General features: G+C 36.9%; 1 protein-coding gene across 1 annotated transcript in view; it reads right to left on the minus strand.

Moving 5' to 3' along the window:
• The window catches only part of LOC752284 (inactive tyrosine-protein kinase PEAK1), a 31,398-nt gene that overhangs the window by 3,972 nt on the left and 5,532 nt on the right, over positions 1 to 21,894 (minus strand). Inside the window, exons 2-3 of the mRNA XM_031000296.1 lie at positions 7,377 to 10,702; positions 516 to 1,252 (exon numbers count right to left, since the gene is read on the minus strand). Of these exons, the coding sequence (XP_030856156.1) occupies positions 516 to 1,252; positions 7,377 to 10,596 (3,957 nt within the window). The 5' untranslated portion in view covers positions 10,597 to 10,702. The remainder of the gene's footprint in view (positions 1 to 515; positions 1,253 to 7,376; positions 10,703 to 21,894) is intronic.

Below are 21,894 nucleotides of genomic sequence, written 5' to 3' on the forward strand. Positions count from 1 at the left end.
TCTGCAGAATGAATTGTATCCAATTAGCAGGATAGTAATGTAGCTGGGTATTGCTTAGTCACAGACATGGATATCTTTAGTGGTAGTATTTTTAGTCAACAAATGTAACAGTACACTTGTTTGTATTGGCATCATGACAGTGTTTATATCTTGTTCCTGGTGTTGATGAACTAAACCAAATTTTAGAGGTGGATTTGTTGTTGTTATCCACTTTTACTGAGCTCTGAATTTACCTAACAACACTGGGAAACCTTTACATACATTATGCATCCATGGTTCATTGTACAATTTGTTTTCCTTTAATGATAGGAAAGAAAAGACAGTGACTTGATCTATGGTTATTATCTATTTAAATAAAAGGCTACAAATGCCATTCCCCAATTAGTTTGGTCAATTACTGAAATTTCTGTAATCTTTAGTTTTTATACAGAACTGAAACTGTTCATCCCTTGGAGAGTGAATTTAAACTAAAATTTTGTTTAAAAAATGTAAGGAAAACAAGCAGACAGACTCACCAGTAGGCCTGCAGGAGAGGAAGGGTTGGTTGGATGTCTTACACCAAAGAATGCTGCCCCAGCTGAACGACACTGTGGCTCTGATGTGGCCTGCTCCTTCCAGACCGAGTCCTCACACTCTGTCCAGTCTAGTGGTGTTCTTGGTGTAGTCCTTGAGAGTTGAGTCAAGGCTTGACGATGGACAGCACTGACATCATTGAGAAGATTGCGCTGGCTAGACTGATCAAGGGATGAACTGTTCAGCGGGTTCAAACTGCATCGAGCATCTGCGAGAGATGGCTCTACCCTTTGAGGACTGTCGTCGACTTGGGTTTCTGCGTCCTTGTGGATTGTATCATCCAGATGCACTTGTGGAACCAGAGCCAGGTTTGTATAGTCACTTCGGAGGACGGTGGAATGCGATTGGGTATCAATAGCTGCATCTTCCGGAGCGATGATTCTGACTGGACGCTTTGGAACCACTTTCCCTTCAGCATCAGTCCTGAGTGGTTCTGATTGTGTGCTTCTGAGAGCAGACTTCAGAGGAGGGGAGGAACTGAGATGGATGTCATCAAACACCAGTTGCTTAGCACCGTTTCCGTCGATGACATCGTCTCCTGTGTCGCCAGGGGTTGGTTTCTCTGGAGTCTTTGGGGCCATACGCTTGACGCGAGACGGCAAGTCCTCAAAACCTGTGGTCCTGTTCCGTTGTCTCCTCCTAGCTGGCTTCTGAGGGGCTATGTTGGCTCGATTGGCACCTGTATCAATATGATAACAATGACAGACACAAACAGGTTAGAAATGTACATCTCTTACAACTTGCATTTTACATACCGTACACACTTAACCTAAAAGCATGAAATCTGCACCACTGCACAGTATAGTTACATTATTGTAAAATAAGGAATGTTCTATCTGGAACAACAAACACATTTACATTTCTTGACAACTCTAAGGTAAAGGATCATTGAACATACCATCAATATTCATAATTCTTTTTCTACTTCCATGAGTTGAAGAGCATGCTGCGCAATGGCATTCCATTTTTGGCTAATAAAACTGAGTGCAACGTTAAATGAGATATTCCCATCAAACAACACAGATATAAATACTGTTCTCAAAAGAAGAAGAGACTAGTAGAAGTAACTTTTCCCCCCTGGCAGATTAATCCATTCTGATTCCCACAAGTATGACTAGAGTAATCTGAGTTGAGGCTCAACCATTACAACATAAATCCCAAAGATTAAATAGTTGGCAAGGGTTGCTGTTAACTTTAATAGACTGGGGGCCCTATCAAAATGAAGAAATTAAATGATAAATAATTTAAAGAATCTGGAATTCCTGGTTTAGTCCATCTTAATCTCTCTAGTTATGGGATGATAATCTGCTTAAGATGTCCACAGGGGCATGGGGATCAGTCAAATCTTGATAACTTTCCAAATATCTAGTCATGGTCAAGGCTGGATATTACTTGTGTTGGCTGATCTATTAAGTGATATAAGCGAAGATATACACCTACCTAAGCTTTGTACAAACTTTAATTTTGTTTGGAACATGTGACTTTATAACACTGGGGCACACAATCTGTATCTTCCGCTTACATACATATAATGTAGAAGTAATTTAAAAAATGATATGATATATGGAGTTGGCCAGACAAAATTAATCAGTTAATGGCTATTTCTATGTTAAATAAGATTTAAATTCTTTAATAAGCATTAAAAACAGGGGAAGTGAAAGGATAGCACATATATCTATACAGTTAGGTGAAGATGAAATAAGGTATATTTAGGAGTTAAGTTTTGGATCATCTACATTTTCATGTGTATAGTAACATTTTGTTTTTCAACCAGTGTTTGATAGTAAGGTTATTGTAGTTTTGCATCAAAAAGTATATACATGTATCATTGTTTGAAATCACATGTATCCAGTTTTCCAATTTATGTCCCAAGTGGATTTAATGTAATGCGTGCCAAAATAACAATCATCACCTCGGGAAAAGAATTTAATTCATTCTTTATTCCTGAACAATAAGTACTAAAATACACATATATGTGCATGATCTGTTCCTCTTTCTCTACCTCATTTCCTGTTCCTACTCATTGCAATCCTACCCTGAACCCGGAAAGGCACAAGTCTGTACTTCACGTGGCATGTCCTTGAGTTTATCTAATAATATCAATTACAGCCCTTCTTCACTCATACAATTAATCATTCTTTATGGTTTAAAGACGTATCCTTCACACTTCAGAAATGATAAGAACACCTAGCCATGCTGGCAAATGTGACAAGGTCTCTGGGAAGTGAATCACAATGCCTTGACGAACTGACTCAGAAACTGTCAAGAAAGTATTATCACCATGCATGTCATGACATAACATAGGATTCATTTCGTTAGGAATTCCTGTAAATGTCAGCGCATTTCCAGCCAAATTTGTTCAGGGACATACGTATAGTTATGTGTATGATAACAATTAGATTTCCTCAAAACAATTTACGCTTTTATCCCCTCAAATTGAGTAGCAAACGCTAACCGCAAGGCTACTCGTAAATGTACTGCCTGTATGAATCTGTTAAAGGAGGTAGAGATACAACTATTAAAAGTCACAGTTATTAAATGGCTTTCCTTGAAGTACCATTAAAAAAATAGTGAAGTTTTACATATTTACACAAAGCTTGCTGATAGAAAAATGAATCAAAAGAATTATTGCCCTTCTACCACTGATATCATGAGAGATTGCTTCCTCTCTGCTTTAAAATTATTTTAAACAAAGATATTGAAGGGGCAGTCCAAATTATGAATCCTATATACATGTACAAGTATATGATACATGACGATAGTTTAGTTATTGGAAATTTTAACTTACGTAACTTATTTATCTATTCGTTACTGTTATTTTATTCAGTACCCAAGACAGGTGTCAGTCTTCGGACTGTTTGTTCTTGGTTTTTGATGTGTTTTGATTTCAATAAAATCCTATTTACATGCATGAATCATAAATAATTCTACCCAAAAGAGCTTATCATAAAAGAGGTCTTCAGTGGTAAGAAGACATCTTAATAGATTGAGAACTTGAAGAGATAGGGCACATCATCATTTTCAATACCCAGCCCCTCTTTTTATATTTTTCTTACAGTTTTTTAAAATACAGGTAAGTAAATGGTAAGAAAGCATCTCATCACCAAGTCACCAAGAGTTCAAAAGTGTTTGATGTGCACTAAATAGAGCACCCAGCATAGTGCATAGTAATTCCTAGATTAAATCTTGAGTTGACAGTTACTTCCAGGAATCATTTTGGAGATTCTTTGATTCATAAATGTCTTGTCAAATCAAATATCCCTTTTTTCCAAGCAGTTTGATATGAAACCCGATGTCAAAATACAAAGTTATTAGATTTCACTTTGAAGATGGAAGGAGGATGATGGATTTCTTTTCAAATTCGTTTGCATCGCAATAACAAATGTTCATTTGAATGATTGAATCCTTTAGTTAAGATCGTTACAGACAGTTCAGATGTGTGTAATTTTATGTATTAACAGTCATAACAATAAACTTGATATACAATACAAATGAGCAATTACTGCCAAATCAAATCATCAGATTCATCACTAACCTAAACATGAATAAAGTGTTTCCGCTATTGGCTAACCTTGATCAACCTTGTAGTTGTCAATTTCAAGACTTAAACAATTGACTTCAAAATGATACCATTACTTTAAAACAAAGACAAACTAGTAGCAAATTAGATTTCTGAAAATTCAACGAAAGTATAGTTTGCTTCATTACAAATTGGCATCTTTACATGGATAAATGTATATACTGTTAAGGTGTTTAATTTGCAAATTAAAATACAGATGGAGAATGGGAAAAAAGGGGGAGGGGCTCATCACTCATATATTTGTTTGTTTTGTAATTTGTAGAGTAAAATTAAGAATGGTAAGTTCATTATTGCAAAATTATTCATACATGTATATTTACATGAGCTCGAGCAATGTGTCATTCCCTTAAATAAACATTTTGGTAATTCAAGGCTTACCGGTACATTAAAAATATGTGATTATCAGAGATATGTTCAGGGTTTAGTACAAATTCATGTTCATGCAAGCAATTAATTGTCAGATGACCCTGGCATCTATCTCTGTATCCACAAGGCTTTTGTAACTCATTGTTTTCTTGCACAAATGAGGAAATAGGCTAATAATATATCATAGATATCAAACGAATCCCAATGAATTCAGATGTATATCATACAGCTATTCATTATTAAGGGGGGAAGGGGAATTACAATTTAAATTGTGTTCAGTGCATACTTTCCAATGCCCCCTTTCTGACTATTTGAATGTATGTGAGCTCTTAGGGATCTCTTGAAATTGTCAACCCCCCCCCCCCCCCCCCACCTCCCTCAGAAGAATAATTTAGGAGCTGGAGTACTGAGAGCAAACTGCCCATTTTCTCTGGAGTATTTTAAAGTTTTTACCAAAGTACTGTGCGTGCAAGAATAAGCTATGTAAAGATGTTCAGTGCATGTTTACTATGCACTTAGAGAAGAACATTCATACATGTATGAACAAGAATATGAAATATCTTTGAGATAATCTCACCTCCTGTATTTACTTTACATGAACAACATAATTGATATCACGCTTGGTAAATGGTAATTGGTAAATACAGACATGGGGAGTGTTTGGTTGCCGTAGGGATGTACCACAGTCATAATGCAATTGACTCATTTCATTGCAACTTATTTATTCTTCCTCTCCACAGAGGAACAGACAGGAAACAAATCAATAAAGAAAATCATTGTGTATATCTTATCCAAGGCTAGTCAATGCTAGTGGTTGTGGTTATCTATTTCTTCTATTGTGTATGATATTTTTGTTTTGGTACAAATGCTGTTTGTTAAGAATGGTGGCGTGGCTATGAAGGTTACGTGGGCTTTAAATAGGGCTTCTTGTACTTCTGACTGGGACAATGTAGTTATTGTGAATTGTTTTCTATCACACGAAATGAAGCACAGATCTACAAAGAAAGATGTGACTCAACTCAAGTTCATAAAGGGATTAAATTTATTCATCTAGCTATAACTTTTTTGTAAACAGATTTCATAGAGGAAATTTTTTTCTCAAAGATCTATGGAAATAGCTAGTGAGCTTTCCCTCGAGGCAGTTTTAGAGATCTTTTAGAACTTTCAAATCACTTTCCACTTCCATTACCTTTTTCACTGACGACAATACTCTCCTCATCAAAAGTTCAATTTCCAGTTTGAAAAGCTCTCCCTGAACCATAAAATTACTTTCACCCATTTCATTCCACCATGATTTGACAGTACAAAGACCCGAGTTTGATTCCCACGATACCCCATCCTTACACGGTCCGCTTCATTCAAAACATGTTTATTTTCACAAGGCCTCTGGGTCCCAGCACCTCCTCAAACCCTCAAATATCATACCCAACATTTACAAAAGTGAGGCAGGTCAGACAAACCGTTTACAATAGCTCTCTTTCAATTTGCATTCCACACTTTTTGTGATATCAGCAAGCTCAAGTTCAACCAAACAGAAGGAAACCCCTCATGGGGAGTTACCATAATACACTTCTTGAATGGGGATCTGTAGATCTTTGCCATAAATGCTATTGAGTATACAACTGTACACAATGCAGATGTGGTATGAAAGGAATGAATGGGGATTTCAAATGATTAAGTCAAGAAGGGTTGGCCATTGGAGCTTTCCACCATTATAAAAGTACACTGAATCCAGATAAATATCGGCTTTATTATCATTATTTGGATATATTTGTAAATAATTCCCCAACTTAAAATAAGGTTGGATTATCCTATTGTGATGTACATGTCGGCCTCATCTATGACCTATTGAAGAGTTTATAAGTTCATTACATTCAAATGATTATACTTCATTTTATTTATTTTTTGTTATTGGTAGGAAATCTTGACCCATGTCTATCCTTCTTCATTGTAAATAGTAATATAATTTCCTAAATCACTATTATGAAATTTGGTGACAGTATACAAAAATGATTTTGCTTTTTTGGCATCTCTCCAAATTTCCATACATTTTTTTAGGTAGGCATAAGTTCCCTTGATGAGTTGATAAAGTCCTGAAATTTTCCATTGATCAATAAAATGCATGTTGTAATCTTTCATTATTGTCAGCTTGAAATACAATTCTAAGGAATGTAAAGTGAATGAAAGAGCAATTTGAATAGGCCTGTTAGATAATCACCAAGATTAGTCTATTTATATTCTAAAAGGACCTTACAACAGACATAATTGGTGCATTCCAAAAGAACCTTCAATTGATGCATCGTCTATTATCAATAAGAAGGGAAACATTCCTGAATCTTGGCGCCCCTATCCCCACTCCCAGGTTCCTGTTCCTCCCCCTCCCCGTCTCCGTTTTCAACATGAGTAATACATCAAGATTGAGATGGGGAAAAAACAGGAGGAAAACCTGTACTATCAAATTCACAATCGGCTGAAGAAAGACGTTTTAATGGCAGACATCTGGCAAGAGTTATACCAAGTGCAAACTCGATGAGGTGAAAGATGTATTATAAAGCAGATCAAGTAAATGTACATGCCATATGCAGCAGAATTTGATTTATTCTACCTACAAACAACCTTGGATGGGATTCAATTCTCAACAAGAATGAACTTATGACCTTGGATATAAACATTGTATGTCCTCCGATGTGTACTTTCTAAATTAACAGCATATGGTGCATAGTGCAATGTAACTACAATGTAACTGCATGTACATTTTATTTGGAACCAATGAAAATTTCTGACCAAAATGTCAAAAATGGAGGTATATGAATAAAGTGCAGACTACTAAAGTTATGAGACTAGAACTTGTACTCACCCAAATTTTCATAGAGGTGATTTTCCTCCTCTGGTATGCTCTTCCTTCTACTGGTAGGAGACAGAGAGTAGGATTTCTGGAGTGGGGCTGGATCTTCACTATTGTCTTCATCCTGGAAGTCTGGTAGGGGTGTAGGTGGTTTGGGTGCCCTTCGCTTCCCTCCACTTCTGGTTACATCATCGTCTTCGCTCTCCACGAGGCTATTCCTGTTGTGATTGGTTGCGGTGGTGGGTGTGGTGGCTGTGGGTGTGGTCCCATTGGTACCGGGTGTGGCAGGAGATGCAGCTTTGGTAGTAGCTTGGGATGCCTGTTTGATAGCCACCGTTGGTTGCCCCCTGTATGCGTTGATGACTTCCAGGCGCTCCAGCGAGTTCCTTGGATGGGAGTCATTGACTGCTGGCGGAGCAGCAGGAGCACAGAATGAACTCGTAAGCCATTTCTCCACCTCCTCCGAGTTGAATTCCCTCTCCGGGCTGCCAGAATCATTTCGCTTCTTCTTCCTCTTCCATGGCAACTTGGATCGTTTAGACTTTGTGGTAACAGCAGGTGCATCCTGTGTGGCCGATGTGTTAGGGAGGTTAAGTTGCTGGGGCCTGTTAAGAGGAGGTGGAGGAGAGGCCACTCGTCTCATAGGTGGGGCACTGGGTTGATTCTCCTTCTGTTTCCCTCTGCTCACCGGTGACAGCTCCCTTCGTCCGGTAGGAGAAAACTCCCGGAGCCTCGCTCGAAAATTACTCTCTTTCTTGACTGGAGTTGCCTTTCTAGATTCATGTTGATTTCTAAGAGGAGACATGTCTCTGTGTCTCGTGGGGGACATCTCTCTTCTTACTTCATCACCCCTTCCCGAGCTCCCACTAATGCGAGTTTCTACCTTAAGTTTGTCAGTATTGGATGCCTGCGGATATGATGATCTGTCATTGTCATCCGATAGGTCTGAGGAACTTCTGTCTATTGATTTTTTCTTTTCTTTTTTGTTTTGAGGGGGAGGGGGCGGGGAACGATGGGGCAAGCTATCCAGCCTGTCATCCCTCTCCCTACCAAAGTTCTGCTCAGTGAGTTCCATCGATGGGGGCCTTGGAGCCACCCTCTTAAGCCTAGTCTGACCAAAATCTGGTATATCTGGGTCTTTCCCACTCGAACCATTTGACAATTCCTCCTCCAAGACTGGATGAGTTTTTGACCTTGATCGAGATGGTCTCCTGGTTTCTCTTAATGTCTCATCACTCATTGACACTCTCTTTGACTCCAGTAGATTCTGTGAACTTTCATTCTTAGCAGTTTCCTCTCTGCTTGGAGCGGTAACTTGCTTTTCACTTGATTTCTCTTTAGGCTGGAGATAATCAACGCTTTGATTAAGACCCTGCAGTACTTGAGCATCTACCTCACCACCATTACTATCTTTGGTACCATCGCACTCTGAGCTGTTGAACGCCTTTGGCATAATGAATATTGGAACCTTATACTGTCCTGAATTTCGTTTATTTTTTCTATTATCTGGAGGCTGTTCATCATGAAGAATGATAGGGTATGGTGGCGTATTTCTTTTACTGCTCTGTGCAGGCGGTGTTTCGTGCTTTGGTGCATCACTAGAATCACTGGATTCCATGGAATCGTTGATACCAGAGTCTGTGTTCAACTGAGATGCAGTATAGATGCCATCAACAAGAGCAACATTTCTCCTTGAGTAGCGACTTGATGGATCCATTGAGGTGCTAGCTCCACCATCCTCCTGCTGGATCAATCCAAGACCTTCATCTAGTTCATGAGACATCCTACCACTATTTGATGAAGTACCATTACTGCTTGACTTTTTCGCCTGATTATCATTCAAATCTACAACCCTGTAGGGTTTTGTTCTCACTGTAGGAGACTGGGAACCTGAACCATTATCCATCTCAGCACTACCACTGTCTCCTTTGTCTATCTCATAGCGATGAGATACCTCCCCACTCTGTGAAATAATTGTGACACAATCTGCAATATGTCCATATCGGGATGTCAAATCTTGTTGTTCATCGTCGCCTGCATGTTTCTGGGGAGACGTGACCGGAGGCTTGCCAAAATAAACATCTGAACTGAGCTGGCTGTTTCTCACCACTACATTCTCAGTCTTCACATCTTTCATGTTTTCTCCTGTCGAAGTGCTGACGTTTACCACAATTTTTTTGTTCGTAGATGGCATGAAAACCTCCGGATCGGAAGTCTGTCTTATGTGTTTTGTGAGTGGCTTTATAGATGGCCTTGACTTTCCTACGGACTTTGGGAGAGTCTCGTGACCTGTCAGCGTAGACTGAGAGTTCATGACAAAATTCATAGGCAGATTGGATTTGGAATCCACTAATTTCTGTAGCTCCTCTACACTGGCATCACTTCCAACCACGTTTGGCAAGTCAGGCAGATTTGGGAGCATCTCTTCTGTCTCGATAACAGAATGGTTGTTGTTATTGCTGCTATGAACCTCTGCTGAAGAAGTATTCCCCATGCTCTGAATGTGTCTAAGATTTTTGGCGACTTTCACAAACTCTGGGAGCTCTGGATCATGGCGGCTCCTGCCTCTGGTCTTAGACGGGTTTCCTGCCTTCTGTACGGGGCGCAATGCTCGCCTATACTGCTCACTGTAACTACCACTCAGCTCTAGCTCGCTGTCTGATGGGTTGTTATCCGGGTAGATATTGCCATTGGTCTCCTGTCCCTGTCCAACATTGATGTTGATGCTTCCATTCTCTGAACATGATTCAGAGCTCTTTATCCCAGCTTGTGTCGATTCATTTCTAGATGATACCGTGTTGTCCAAACCAGACGGGCATTCTGCTTCACAAGGGATGTTGAAGGTCAAGGCATTCTTTGTGGCTTTACTCGTCGCATCACGCTTTGCATTGTGGGGTAACGATTCTTTAGTTCTCTCTTTACCCCTCTTCCTGTTATTCCTTTCAGCCTGTCTCTCGCCCCGCCCTTTCACATCCTTCTGGAGGTTATTCTGGTTGCGAATGATGACTTTGGGAATGTCATACTTCTGCTGCTTCGCAGCCTTCCCATCATGCTCTTGCACATTGTTGATGTTGTTGTCAAGGGCGAGAATCTTTGTGGTATCCATCTTCTTGTCGACTTTCTCTACATGAGCCAACTTGGGCTTGAAGCAGTGAACACAGAGGTGGCTTTTGAAGCGATGCTGTTCAAAAGCTGAACAGGCTGCAGTGGTAGCTTTCAGATCTTCCAACATCTCCTTAAATGAAACAGCTCCTTGATGTTAAAACCTTTACACTGCAGGTGCTTAAGCCTCAATTTCTCATGGTCAGTTTGTGTAGTTATCCATCAGCACAATGGACCTGAACAGAAGAGAAAATAAAGAACAACATATGAAAATTATAATTAGTTATATGTTTTGTTTAAAGACACAGGTTAAAATGAAATAATCCTGTATGTAAGTGAGTCATTATTGACAAAAATATAGATATGTGATTAAAATAAAATTTGAATATAACAGAAATATAAAAGGCTCAATTAGTTTACATACTGTACAGGTATACAGTTTTGATAATTTTTAAAGAACACATGCTTAAGTAGGCATCATAATATAACATACTTGTAGGTCTGATACACAAAACCTTCTCTAAATATTTGGTGAACATGAATCATTGAAACTGTCACTCACATTTTTGGGTGAATCATTTAATGAAACATTACTTACAAACATGTGTATGCTTTCAAACACTTGCTAACAGCTAGAGAATTTGTAATAGTGACATCATAACTTTCTAGTCTAGTTTCCACACATGAGAAACGTATGAAATACCTGTTACCTTATACATCATGTTGTACACACATCTCATCAAATTTATTTTTGAGCTTAAATTCCAAAACCAAATAGGGCTTTAGGGGAATATATCAGGATATACATGTATATATGTAATCTTTCTCTAGCTCACTTTGCACATTTTCTTGCTCGCCAAATACAATACTAGCATCAAAATCAAAATAATTGAAAATATACATATTTTGAAAAAAGAAACATTCAAACGAACTTGCCCACACGTACGCACATGTCATGCACACACAATGGATCAGTGAATGACCTACATAATACAATTTTAGCTGTAGAAGCTCTATAAGACATTATTTAAAAAAAAAACTTTTAAAATATGATAAAAGAAGATGAAAATATATATTATTATTTAATTTTTTTTTTTAAAGTAATGTACACTGTAGATAGTCTGCAAATAAGTCCTACTTTTGAGAGAGCAAACTTTCCCAGGCAAAAATCATTTCAAGTTCATCACTGGCTACAGGAGTGCATTACTCTTCCCTCACCCATAAAAGCCTATAAACAAACATTGTGAAATGCTTATTTCATATTTTAAAAAAACCTTTTCCTTGAAAAAACAAACAGAATTATGGTTTCTGTCAAGCACGACAGGAGGGCCTGATCCATTTTCCAAAGAAGTAATCCACTTAACCCAATCAATCCTCTTAAGATGAAGAGAGTTAAAGTTGGTTTGAAAGCCACTAGCATTGAGGGAGAAATCCATTCCATTCAGAGCTAAGTTCCGCTCAGACTTCGTGGCAGCCAGGGCCTATCATCACTTGGCACAATTTGACCTGCTTTCAGGTTCAACTACGCCTGTAGAATGTCAGGGAAAATGTGGCTACATAAACAACTTATGGACTATGGGTAGATGTGTAGAGAATACATTTGGAGAACTTCAGAGTAAAGAATTGCATTTCTTTGTGACATATACAATTTAAAGATGAAATAACGGTTGACCTGAGACTTGAAAAAAGTTACTTAGAATAATGAAACTAACAATGAAATTTGAGGGGAAAATATGAGAGAATAGAGAATTCTGTAATTGTAAAAGATTAGAAGATTAAAAGATAATAAAAAAAAACATTTTCCTGTAAAGAGCGTTTAAAGTCACAATATGAAAGAAAGTGTCATGACTGACATCCACGCATACAAATACAAGGATCAAGGTAATAGTACTTTGATAAAAGGTATATGTTTTCACTCTATGGTTCATACTGGAGAAATCATTTAAGATGGTACTGTTGCAAAGTGAAAAAGATCAATACCCGGTACCACCCCACTGCAAAATCTCCATACTTGCAAAAGGAATACATACATGCATGTATCTGACTGAAAACAGTAATAAAACACTATATTAAAATAATAATTATATCCTTAATGTGTGAAAATAGCAATAAATTTTATACGCTCAATGAAAAACCATTTCCATACATCCATGATCTAAAGGCAGTGCAAATTGCAAAGTACCTCAAAGGAACACTAAAAATCCAAGTCAGATTTTCTCATCTGAGTTTTCGAAATTAAAAAACAAAACACAATATTGACAAGAAGCACAAAAAAACATGAACTCCCAACTTCTGTTTAACTATCACAGGCTTGGCTCCTTACCTTGATTTATTTGATGTACTGTACATGTACTGTCCACGTAAAATATGTTCCATGTCCACCACAGACTCACAAATAAAGGCCTTCCTCTCCTTATCGAGATATTATTCCTTCCCTACTCGGTAACCAAATCCAAAGTAATCACAAATCCAGGAACTGGCAATATAAGGGATCACACACCACTACAAAAAGTTTGCTCAGCTCAAGTACCCTACATAAAACCTGGCTTGTGAGGGCAGTAGCCAAATTTTGATGATCTATATTCAAGAGTTCTGCTCTAGTTTTATAATAATTCCAAGACTAATTTGAGTTTTGGGAAAGCTGAAAAATAATTTGAGAGCCTTTCCATTCCTTTTTATTTTAGTGTAGATGAATAAAATACACTGCAGAAAAACATGAATGTAGCCCTGCAAAGGATGACTCTTCTAACGCCCTCGTTTTCAAAATTTGACGAGAAATTTCATAGTGTCTGGACCACTGCTTTATTACGCGACATGTTTGTGTAGTCCAACACATACATTTAATACGGGTAAAATGCATGTGACATTCGCCAAGACTGAATCAATTTCTTATCATATCGATGATTGCAACACTTCATGGTATACCTTATACCTACAATACATCTATATGTAATCAACATTCTTTTACTAAATACTTTTAAATATTTTCAGAAGAACTCAACTTTATCTTTCAGGGCATACCGTTATGTTTCTTTACTATCCAATAATACAATGAACATACTGTACATGTAGGCCTACACGATCATGTACACAACAGGTCATACATGTACCAATACTTATTAAAGGAAACCAAAACCTTCATACTAAGTTACTTTGATTGTAAAGTTTAAAAGATTTGAATAAAATCAGTGAAAATTTGAACAAAATCGGGCAAGGAATAAGGAAGTAAGAGCTTTTTGAAATGACTAGTCACTAGAGGGCGGTATTCAATTTGATGACATCATCTGTGAACAACTCTTCATGCCTTTTGTACATAAAATTTCACAAATTTTTTGTTTTCTTCGTATTTATTTGTGTTCTTGATCCGACTTCATAACATGTGAAGTAGAATATCATTTTGCATTCTATATCTTGCTTCCGGGGGAGTACATTATCTCAATCACAAGAAAGAAGGAAAAACATGAAATTTGATGTACAAAATGATTTTCTTGTGAAAACTTTCCTTTAAGAAATGATGATTAAAATTCAGTAAACATGGCCGTAATAATCACAAAATAAGCTTTGATTTCATACCTCCATTCACGAAAACTATATACAAATCGCGGCAATCATGATGGAAATAGGTGTAAGGTTTGGACATGGACGGGAAGCCCGTGTATCTCTCTGGCTTTGTGCTTGTGCAGCTACTACAAAGGATATCCTATAGAAAGATGCTTTACTCGGGTAATCCCGACCCTGTGCATCGTGCATTTAATACGCAACTTAATGTGAGTGGATAGTCATCGGTCGTGTGTCTACGGATGTAATGTTGAATATCCATGAGGTATCTCTGTCGTCATGCATACCCTGCATTATGCATATCGCGTCTGTTTTCGCCCTGGACGTCGACACGGAGGAGGACCTCGGGCGGAGTATAGCCAATTCCACAGAGTAGACTCTCCCGCGGATGATGGCACCGGGCACGGGTACCCCGAGGGGAGGGTTCAGGAGGAGATAGCCGCACCAACTTCGGTCGGCGATCTCATTAAAAAACAATAGAATACAAAGGCTCGCGGAGACGTCGCGCCCCCCGTGGAGCCTTAGCGTATTATTATCATAGATTGTTGGGTATACTGTAGTATTAATTCTACTTTATCTGTTGTTACATCACGATACTGTTGAGTTGCATACCGGCTGTTTAATCTGGTGTATACAGCCTTTTCAGTAAGATCTATAAGCATGAAATTAGATGTCAATTCAAGTATGGGAAAGAGAAAAATCTTACTATGATACAAGAATTATTGACCAACAAACAAATGTATCAGTTAATTGGAGCCAGACAGGCGTTAAATCATAGACATGTACCTTACTACAGAGTAAGCTTCCCTCTGGCTCTGAACAGATGAGAATACATGTATACCGTATGTACATTTTTATGTATGGAGACAGATTTCGATAAACACATACTGTACATCAGGGACAAGTGGAGATCTGGAATAAATTTGGTTTAATGTTTCCTATAAAGTCAAGATTACAAATAAATTTCACTGATATGATATGAAATGCTGATTCTAATCAGTTGCCTTCTTTGCAAGTTCATGCAATGCATAAAATACATGTACTTACAGCTTGGAAAGAGAATTTTACAGCTAATATGCCTTGAGATGTGATACTAGGCCTTGTAAAAGATAAAATAAGGGGGGGGGGGTCCTGTCTTTCTGCCATTGATGTTTTCCAGATTGCACAAACTTTGACTTTTAACCCGTTAATGCATACTCAGCTCCCAAAATATTTGTGTTCATACTCCACTAACTCCAGCAAAATTACATGTAGGGGTATCACAATAGATTTTCAATGCAGCCTCAAGCATTCTACGTTACCGGGTAGTTAATTAGTATTTTAATTAGTATTTTATAATCTATTTTGCAATCTACTACACCTTTTTTGTATTCAATTAACTCAATTTATACATGTATTTCACGATACTATCTAATCTACTTAGCAATCTACAATGCCCATTCAATCTACTCAATTTGTAAAAAATTAGAATTCACAATAACAGCACACCTACACTGAACAGCCATTTTGCGCCTTCCAATAAACCATGGCTAACAAACTACACTGTAGCATTAAAATATCAAAGTGTTTCTGAATTTCCCTTTTTAAGTCATTAACCAAATACTGTAAGAACTTAAAGAAGGTCAACTGAATCAAATTTTTGTCAAGTAAATATATAAAATAAAAGGCAAGAAACCTATGGGCCTTCAATAAATACTTTCACAAGGATAAAGATGCTCGTCAATGTGAAAACCCTAGCTGAACCCCATTCCCTACATTTCAGCCCACACCCACATTTTCCTAAACTGAAGAAAATAGAAATAAATGGGATGAAAAATGAACTGTAGATTTCAAGCCCATAAATCTTGGGAGAGAGAAAGAGAGAGAGAGAGAGAGGCATAAACAACAATGCACTTTTCTTGACCTCTCACCTCAGATGACCTCTATCAGTTACCTTGTATGTTTTTTTTAAGGTTTAGGGCAAAGCCAGTAGGGATCACTTTTCCCTGGGGATTACAGAACTATTATGGGAAATGAAGCCAGAAGGGCCCATTTACATTGCAGAAAAATCAATTTGAAAAACCATCAGTTTTTTAAAGTACTGGTACTTTTACACAACTAGAAAAGAAGGAAAAAACATGTGTTGCTTATTCTGTTTCTTCTTTTTTTTTTGGGGGGGGGGGGGTGTGCTTTGTGTGCATACGCCACTTTAGGCTGCTCTGTATGCTTTAATATGGAAGAGGAGAGTCACGTAAGCAAAAAACGGAATAACAGTGTTTTGAGCACAAGCATTTAATACTACACTGCAAAAGACAGTGAAGTTTGAGATATGGTTTCAAAAAAACATGTTCCAGAGCAGGGTATTTTGATTTGAGTTTTTTGTTGTGTTTGTGGGTCGTTTCCTCCAGTTAAAACTCAGACGAGTATTTTGGAGGACCAGCCAACCAAGAACCAAGAGAACTTCTGACAAAATTCAGAAATGTGATAAAAACCAGGACAGTTTATGGTTGGAGTGTAAATGCAGCTAGAGAATGATGGATGTGACAAAATGTTTTGTGAATTGAGATTATTCATGGTCACTGATGGTATTTCTGCCTCCAATCCCTTCTAAAATCCCACCCAACACATTGCGAAAACATTCTTAAACATTCTAATGGTGTAAAACTACATCGTAGACCGACATGTACATGTACATGTACATGTATGATATAGTTGTTGTGGAAGAAAGTAAGTTTGATAAAACACTAACAATTTGAAAGGACTGTCATGAGGAAAACAGACTTTCTGTGATGAAAAAAAATGTAAGGATAATGAAATAGACCTGGCTGAACATCAGAAAACACTCCTAAATTTGTGGAAAAACTTCAAAAGGAACCAAACAAGTTCAATCATGATAACAAATTCTTATTCGTGAAATTCTTGTCAAAATTTTGGCTGTGAAACCTTTATGAATGTGTACCTGTAGTATGGGTTCCTTCTCAGTTTCATCATTATTGTACAACATGTTTACACTCCATTATATTAAGCCCTATAAATGTCAAGGATATGTATTCAAAATTGTGACAACTTGCACTTAACTTCAGTTACCATTACATAAAAAATGAATTATACCATGATCGACACAATAAAAGTGACAAGTACAGATTGTATTACTGATTCAATGAACCCAAATCATAACTATTCAATATGACCAGGGAGGTCACTGTTGCCCAGGTGAACAAAAATGAAAAAGATCCAGGAGAGATATAGTGCAAATGAATGTAGGTTGGCATGGTGCGATGAAGCATGATAGCACAGTTTAATAACTTTTTGTTTAGAGTTCAAGTATTATCATGATCATCAACGAGGAACATGTGTTTAATAATGCATGTACCAGTACACCCTGTACTCTATAATGTACATATGTACTACCAAATATGGCAGGCCGGCTACATGTACATGTATGTAGATGTAGGGCTAAGTAAATCAATTCTTAGTTTCTTTTTTCAAAAGGTCCATGTTATGTAATTTTCCTTCTTTCTTTTTTTAGTCTGTGTATGTACATGTAATGCATGAACAAATAAAATGATATCACAAAAATTTGTGTTGAAATTGAAATCCAGCAGAAATTGTGTAGGCACAGAAAATATGAATCACTAAAGAGTATGACACCCTGAAAAAAAAACTAGAAAACTAGGAAACTAGGACTTTAATTTTACCTCGCCTAATGTAATCGACCTGTAGGCTGTATACGTGTCCTCAAACAAATAAAGGCCTGTAAAAGTTCCTATACAAAGGGATTTTCCCTAAAATCTTGTACATTTCCATCAAGTAACTTTAATTACATAACCTTTGACTATTAATTCAAATATTTTCAACAAGTTGAGGGAGGCAACATGCATACAAACATTCTTGTTATATGAATACAGGATGTTGACCCAACAGATCAAAGGTCCATGAGATCATGTCAACAAAATGTAATGGTTTAATGGAGGTGTATTAGTAAGAATCCACCTCAAGAAGAAATAAACAGCATGGGATTAAAAATAGTAATGAGGAAGGTCTACATGTCACAATTTAAGATTAATTTACATGTACATTTCATCAACAACGTTTAGTCCACATGTAGTCTTTGACCTTTTATGTACAACGGAATTCATGGATGTTCAAAGTTTAAATGTTTTCTATCAAAGTATGAATTTATGATGTTCACTACAGTATTATTACTGTAATGCATTTGAATTGCCTCTTGCCAATAAATTATATTCTTTAAACAGCAATGAATAAACAAAAGCATAAAAATGACAAAACAAAGGTTAACAAATATACATGTAGGTAGTCAAACCATTCACTTTTAAAATGTCATACATCTTACAATTACCTAGTAACAATTCAAATAAATAATGTGCACATGTACATGTACATGTATGTAGAATACATTCCACATACAACTGGAACCATTCAACATGTACAGTTGGCATATATACCCCCTCCCCCCCCCCCCCACTACCTTAATTCCATCTGCTTTTAACAGGGGGGGGGGCATTTGCCCTATCAATGACAACCATGTAAGCCTAGATATAAGTACATATTGGAACAAAGATTTGTCAACAGTAAAATGATGTATGGCTCTTTGCTTTACCGCCTAACCAGGAACCAGGCGACTCAAAATCCACCTCCAAACACGCAACCTGTGTGATCACATTTTATTTTTAGAAAAGAAAACGTTATCAACCACGGAGGGTGTTTACATACGCCATTATGCTCTACCAATCATTACAGATTCAATTGATTCAATCTTTTATCATTTCCAAGGATGCCTCCAATGGCAAAGAATAGCAATAGAAAAAAAAGAAGAAAAAAGTTAACAGTTGATAAAATACATATACATGTACATGTACATGTAGACCTCCATGTATATAAATGGCAACATGTCTGCCTGTTCAACCTGTTCAAGCTCTACCCTTAGTGTCGAAAATGAGATTCTTTTTAAATATCAGAATATTTTCTTGTTGAATGTTTTTATTTTATCTTCTTAAACAAACAATAAGAATGCATACAGTGTTTGTACATAATGATTCAAACGAGTAACTGTATCTCTCTCATCTCTGAACTACAGGACATATTTTCATGTATTTATCAAGACAGAGTTCAACTAAACTAGAAGAAGATAAGACTTTGGACACATTGTTCAAACTTTAAAACTAAATACGGAATACAATATGATATGCATGTGCAACTTAATACGTAGCATATCCGACCATCATATTAAAGGTACTATGTCCCTTTTGCAGCCAACCTCAAATTCTGTAGAATTTTGCAGGAATTATGAATATGTCATGTATGTCCTATCTGTGAAATTTAAACTTTAGCAGTATCCTCATATTCAAATTATGCAAGGAAACCGTTTACTTGCTAGACTTCACTGTCAGACACTATTGAGTGACTGACTGGCTTTTTTCTTCTTTGGTAAAAACATACATGAAAAGAGTTGTAAAGGGTACGTGAGCATTTTGTCTACATCAATAACCCACTTCTTGTGATGGCCAAGATTAAACTGATAGAATCTTTGCGCAGCATAAAACGTATGACCATTCGGTACAATTATCTGAAAATCAAGACTATTACTTTTGGGCTCTATAGCCCTAAAGTCGATTTGACAACTAATAGTTGTTATTTTCCCACTTGAAGACATTTTCAAGCCCCACCTTTTTGGGGGAAGTTCTAAATTAGTATTATCTTTCAAATGCAGTTGGAATTTAACTTTTTCATTTTTTTGGCCTGCAAATGGGACATAGTACCTTTAATTTCCTACATGTACAGTAACCTATTATTTTGAAAACTATTATTAATTTTCATATTTTCACATTCTAGTTGGCCTAGTAGGCCTACTTTTTCATGACTAATGCGTGGGAGTTTGGGAGTTGGGATATATCTTTTAAAGTATTTAATCTTAAACATAACTGATAAGGAAATAGAGCAAACTGGTGGGTAGCTTAATCCTCAAGGTACACTACACAAACAAGGTTTTCTTTTTGATAGCTAAGCATCCAGTGAAATTAGTCAAGGATTCAACAGAATTAAGCTGCAGTCATTTCACTTCCAAGAAGGTTACTCAAGAACATCATGGACCTATTTTAGCCTCAGTGCACTTTAGGGTCTCTGTATTCAGGGAGTTGGAATGGACTCCCTGGTATCTTGTAGTTTTGGTATGTAATCTTATTCATCCAGGAGCATAATTAAAGGGATAGTTGAGTTCTGTTTTCAGACCGCAAATGCTTTCAAAGTGCATGGTTATTGCTCTTATTCTTATCTATGACATTTATAGTGCCCTTTTAGAACCTAAAATTGCTATGAAGGTTATTTTAGACCCAAAAATGTGTGAAATTTAGCCGATACGATCATACCAATTCAGCTCCACTTTCAAAAAAACATGGTGACCGTTAATTAATTATTTAATTAAAAATAAAAACACATGAGCCGGCTAATTGTGGGTAATACAAGCAACACAAAAATGCCAACAAAAAAGCCAACATCAGCATTGGCTGAAATACAACGTAAAAGGCGTTATTTCTTTTTTTTCCAACGTTTTTTTTCAAATTTTTCAAAATATCTAATATTTGTGGTGGTACACAAGGTGTTAGAAATCGTTATATTTCAGCCGTCTCTGAACCGATTTTGATCAAACAGATGATTTTGTCCTTCAAATATTATGTTCTTTCAAATTTGACACTCAGCTTTTCATTATCTCACAAAAAATTATTTTGTGTAGCGCCCTCTGCAACAGAACTCAACTATCCCTTTAACTTCCATGCTTCATACAGAAATAATTAAGCCTACGTCATGTTTTCATTAGCCCATTATTGACTCTATTCATAACTCTTTCTTGATTTTTGTAAAAACACATTTCTTTATAATTTTCTTGAATTTAATATACCGGTAAACATAAAAAAATTAAATATACTGATGGGAAAAGGAAGCAATTTAGCTCTGGAGAGCACAAAGAGCTTCTAAAAATATATCAACTCTGCTATAGTGAAATTTACATGTAACCTGTCCTGAATAAAAGAAAAGAAACTGCGAAAGAATTCCTGTGAGTGAGTGAGTGAAGAAAACAGTATGTTACATAAAAACAAGTAAAAACAAGTAAAAACAAGTAAAAACAAGTAAAACTTACTAAGTAAGGTGATATTTGTGCCCAATGCAGGAACAATCTGTTTTTAGATTTTACCAAATTAAAAAAAAACAGCTTCATCATAGCAGAACAAAGAGACCTGTGATGAATTGAAACCCTCCATGCGCTAGATCATTACAGGCAGAGCAAACAAGAAGAGTGGGTTGAATAGAATCCAGGCCGTATGGTAGCAGCCACTTAACCGTTGATTGAATGGTTAACACTGGGTAGCGTATCAACCACATGTATGATTAATATCAAGGTTGTAACCTGGGGGTTTCATTTATCTATTGGTTCAATGGAGAATCGTCAGGCAAACGACAATTTCATTCCATCCAACCCAAATGTTCATTTTTCTGAGGTGTTGAGCTACATGTATCACACCTGTGTATAATTCAGCCATTATAGCCATTTGTATTACTTTCAGAATGTTAAAATCTAATAGTCAAGAGTGAAATGGAAATGATACACATGACTAATATATAAATTATTTAAATGTTCTTTACAATTCAAACATTATGTCCTACACTGTAGTCCGAATTCACAAAGGAGGTTTGTAGACAAACCTCCTTTTGTTGACAAACCTCCTTTTGTTTTTTACAAACCAGGTTTTTAAAAACCGCGTCAAAACGCATCATATGACGTACGAAAACCTGGTTTATTGACAAACCTTCCTTTGTGAATTCGGGCCTGTAGGTCTGGGCCTACATGTTCGTTGTATCATAGACCTACAATTAC

This window comes from Strongylocentrotus purpuratus, unplaced genomic scaffold, assembly GCF_000002235.5.
Source record: "Strongylocentrotus purpuratus isolate Spur 01 unplaced genomic scaffold, Spur_5.0 spur5_scaffold_6, whole genome shotgun sequence".
Lineage (NCBI taxonomy): Eukaryota > Metazoa > Echinodermata > Echinoidea > Camarodonta > Strongylocentrotidae > Strongylocentrotus > Strongylocentrotus purpuratus.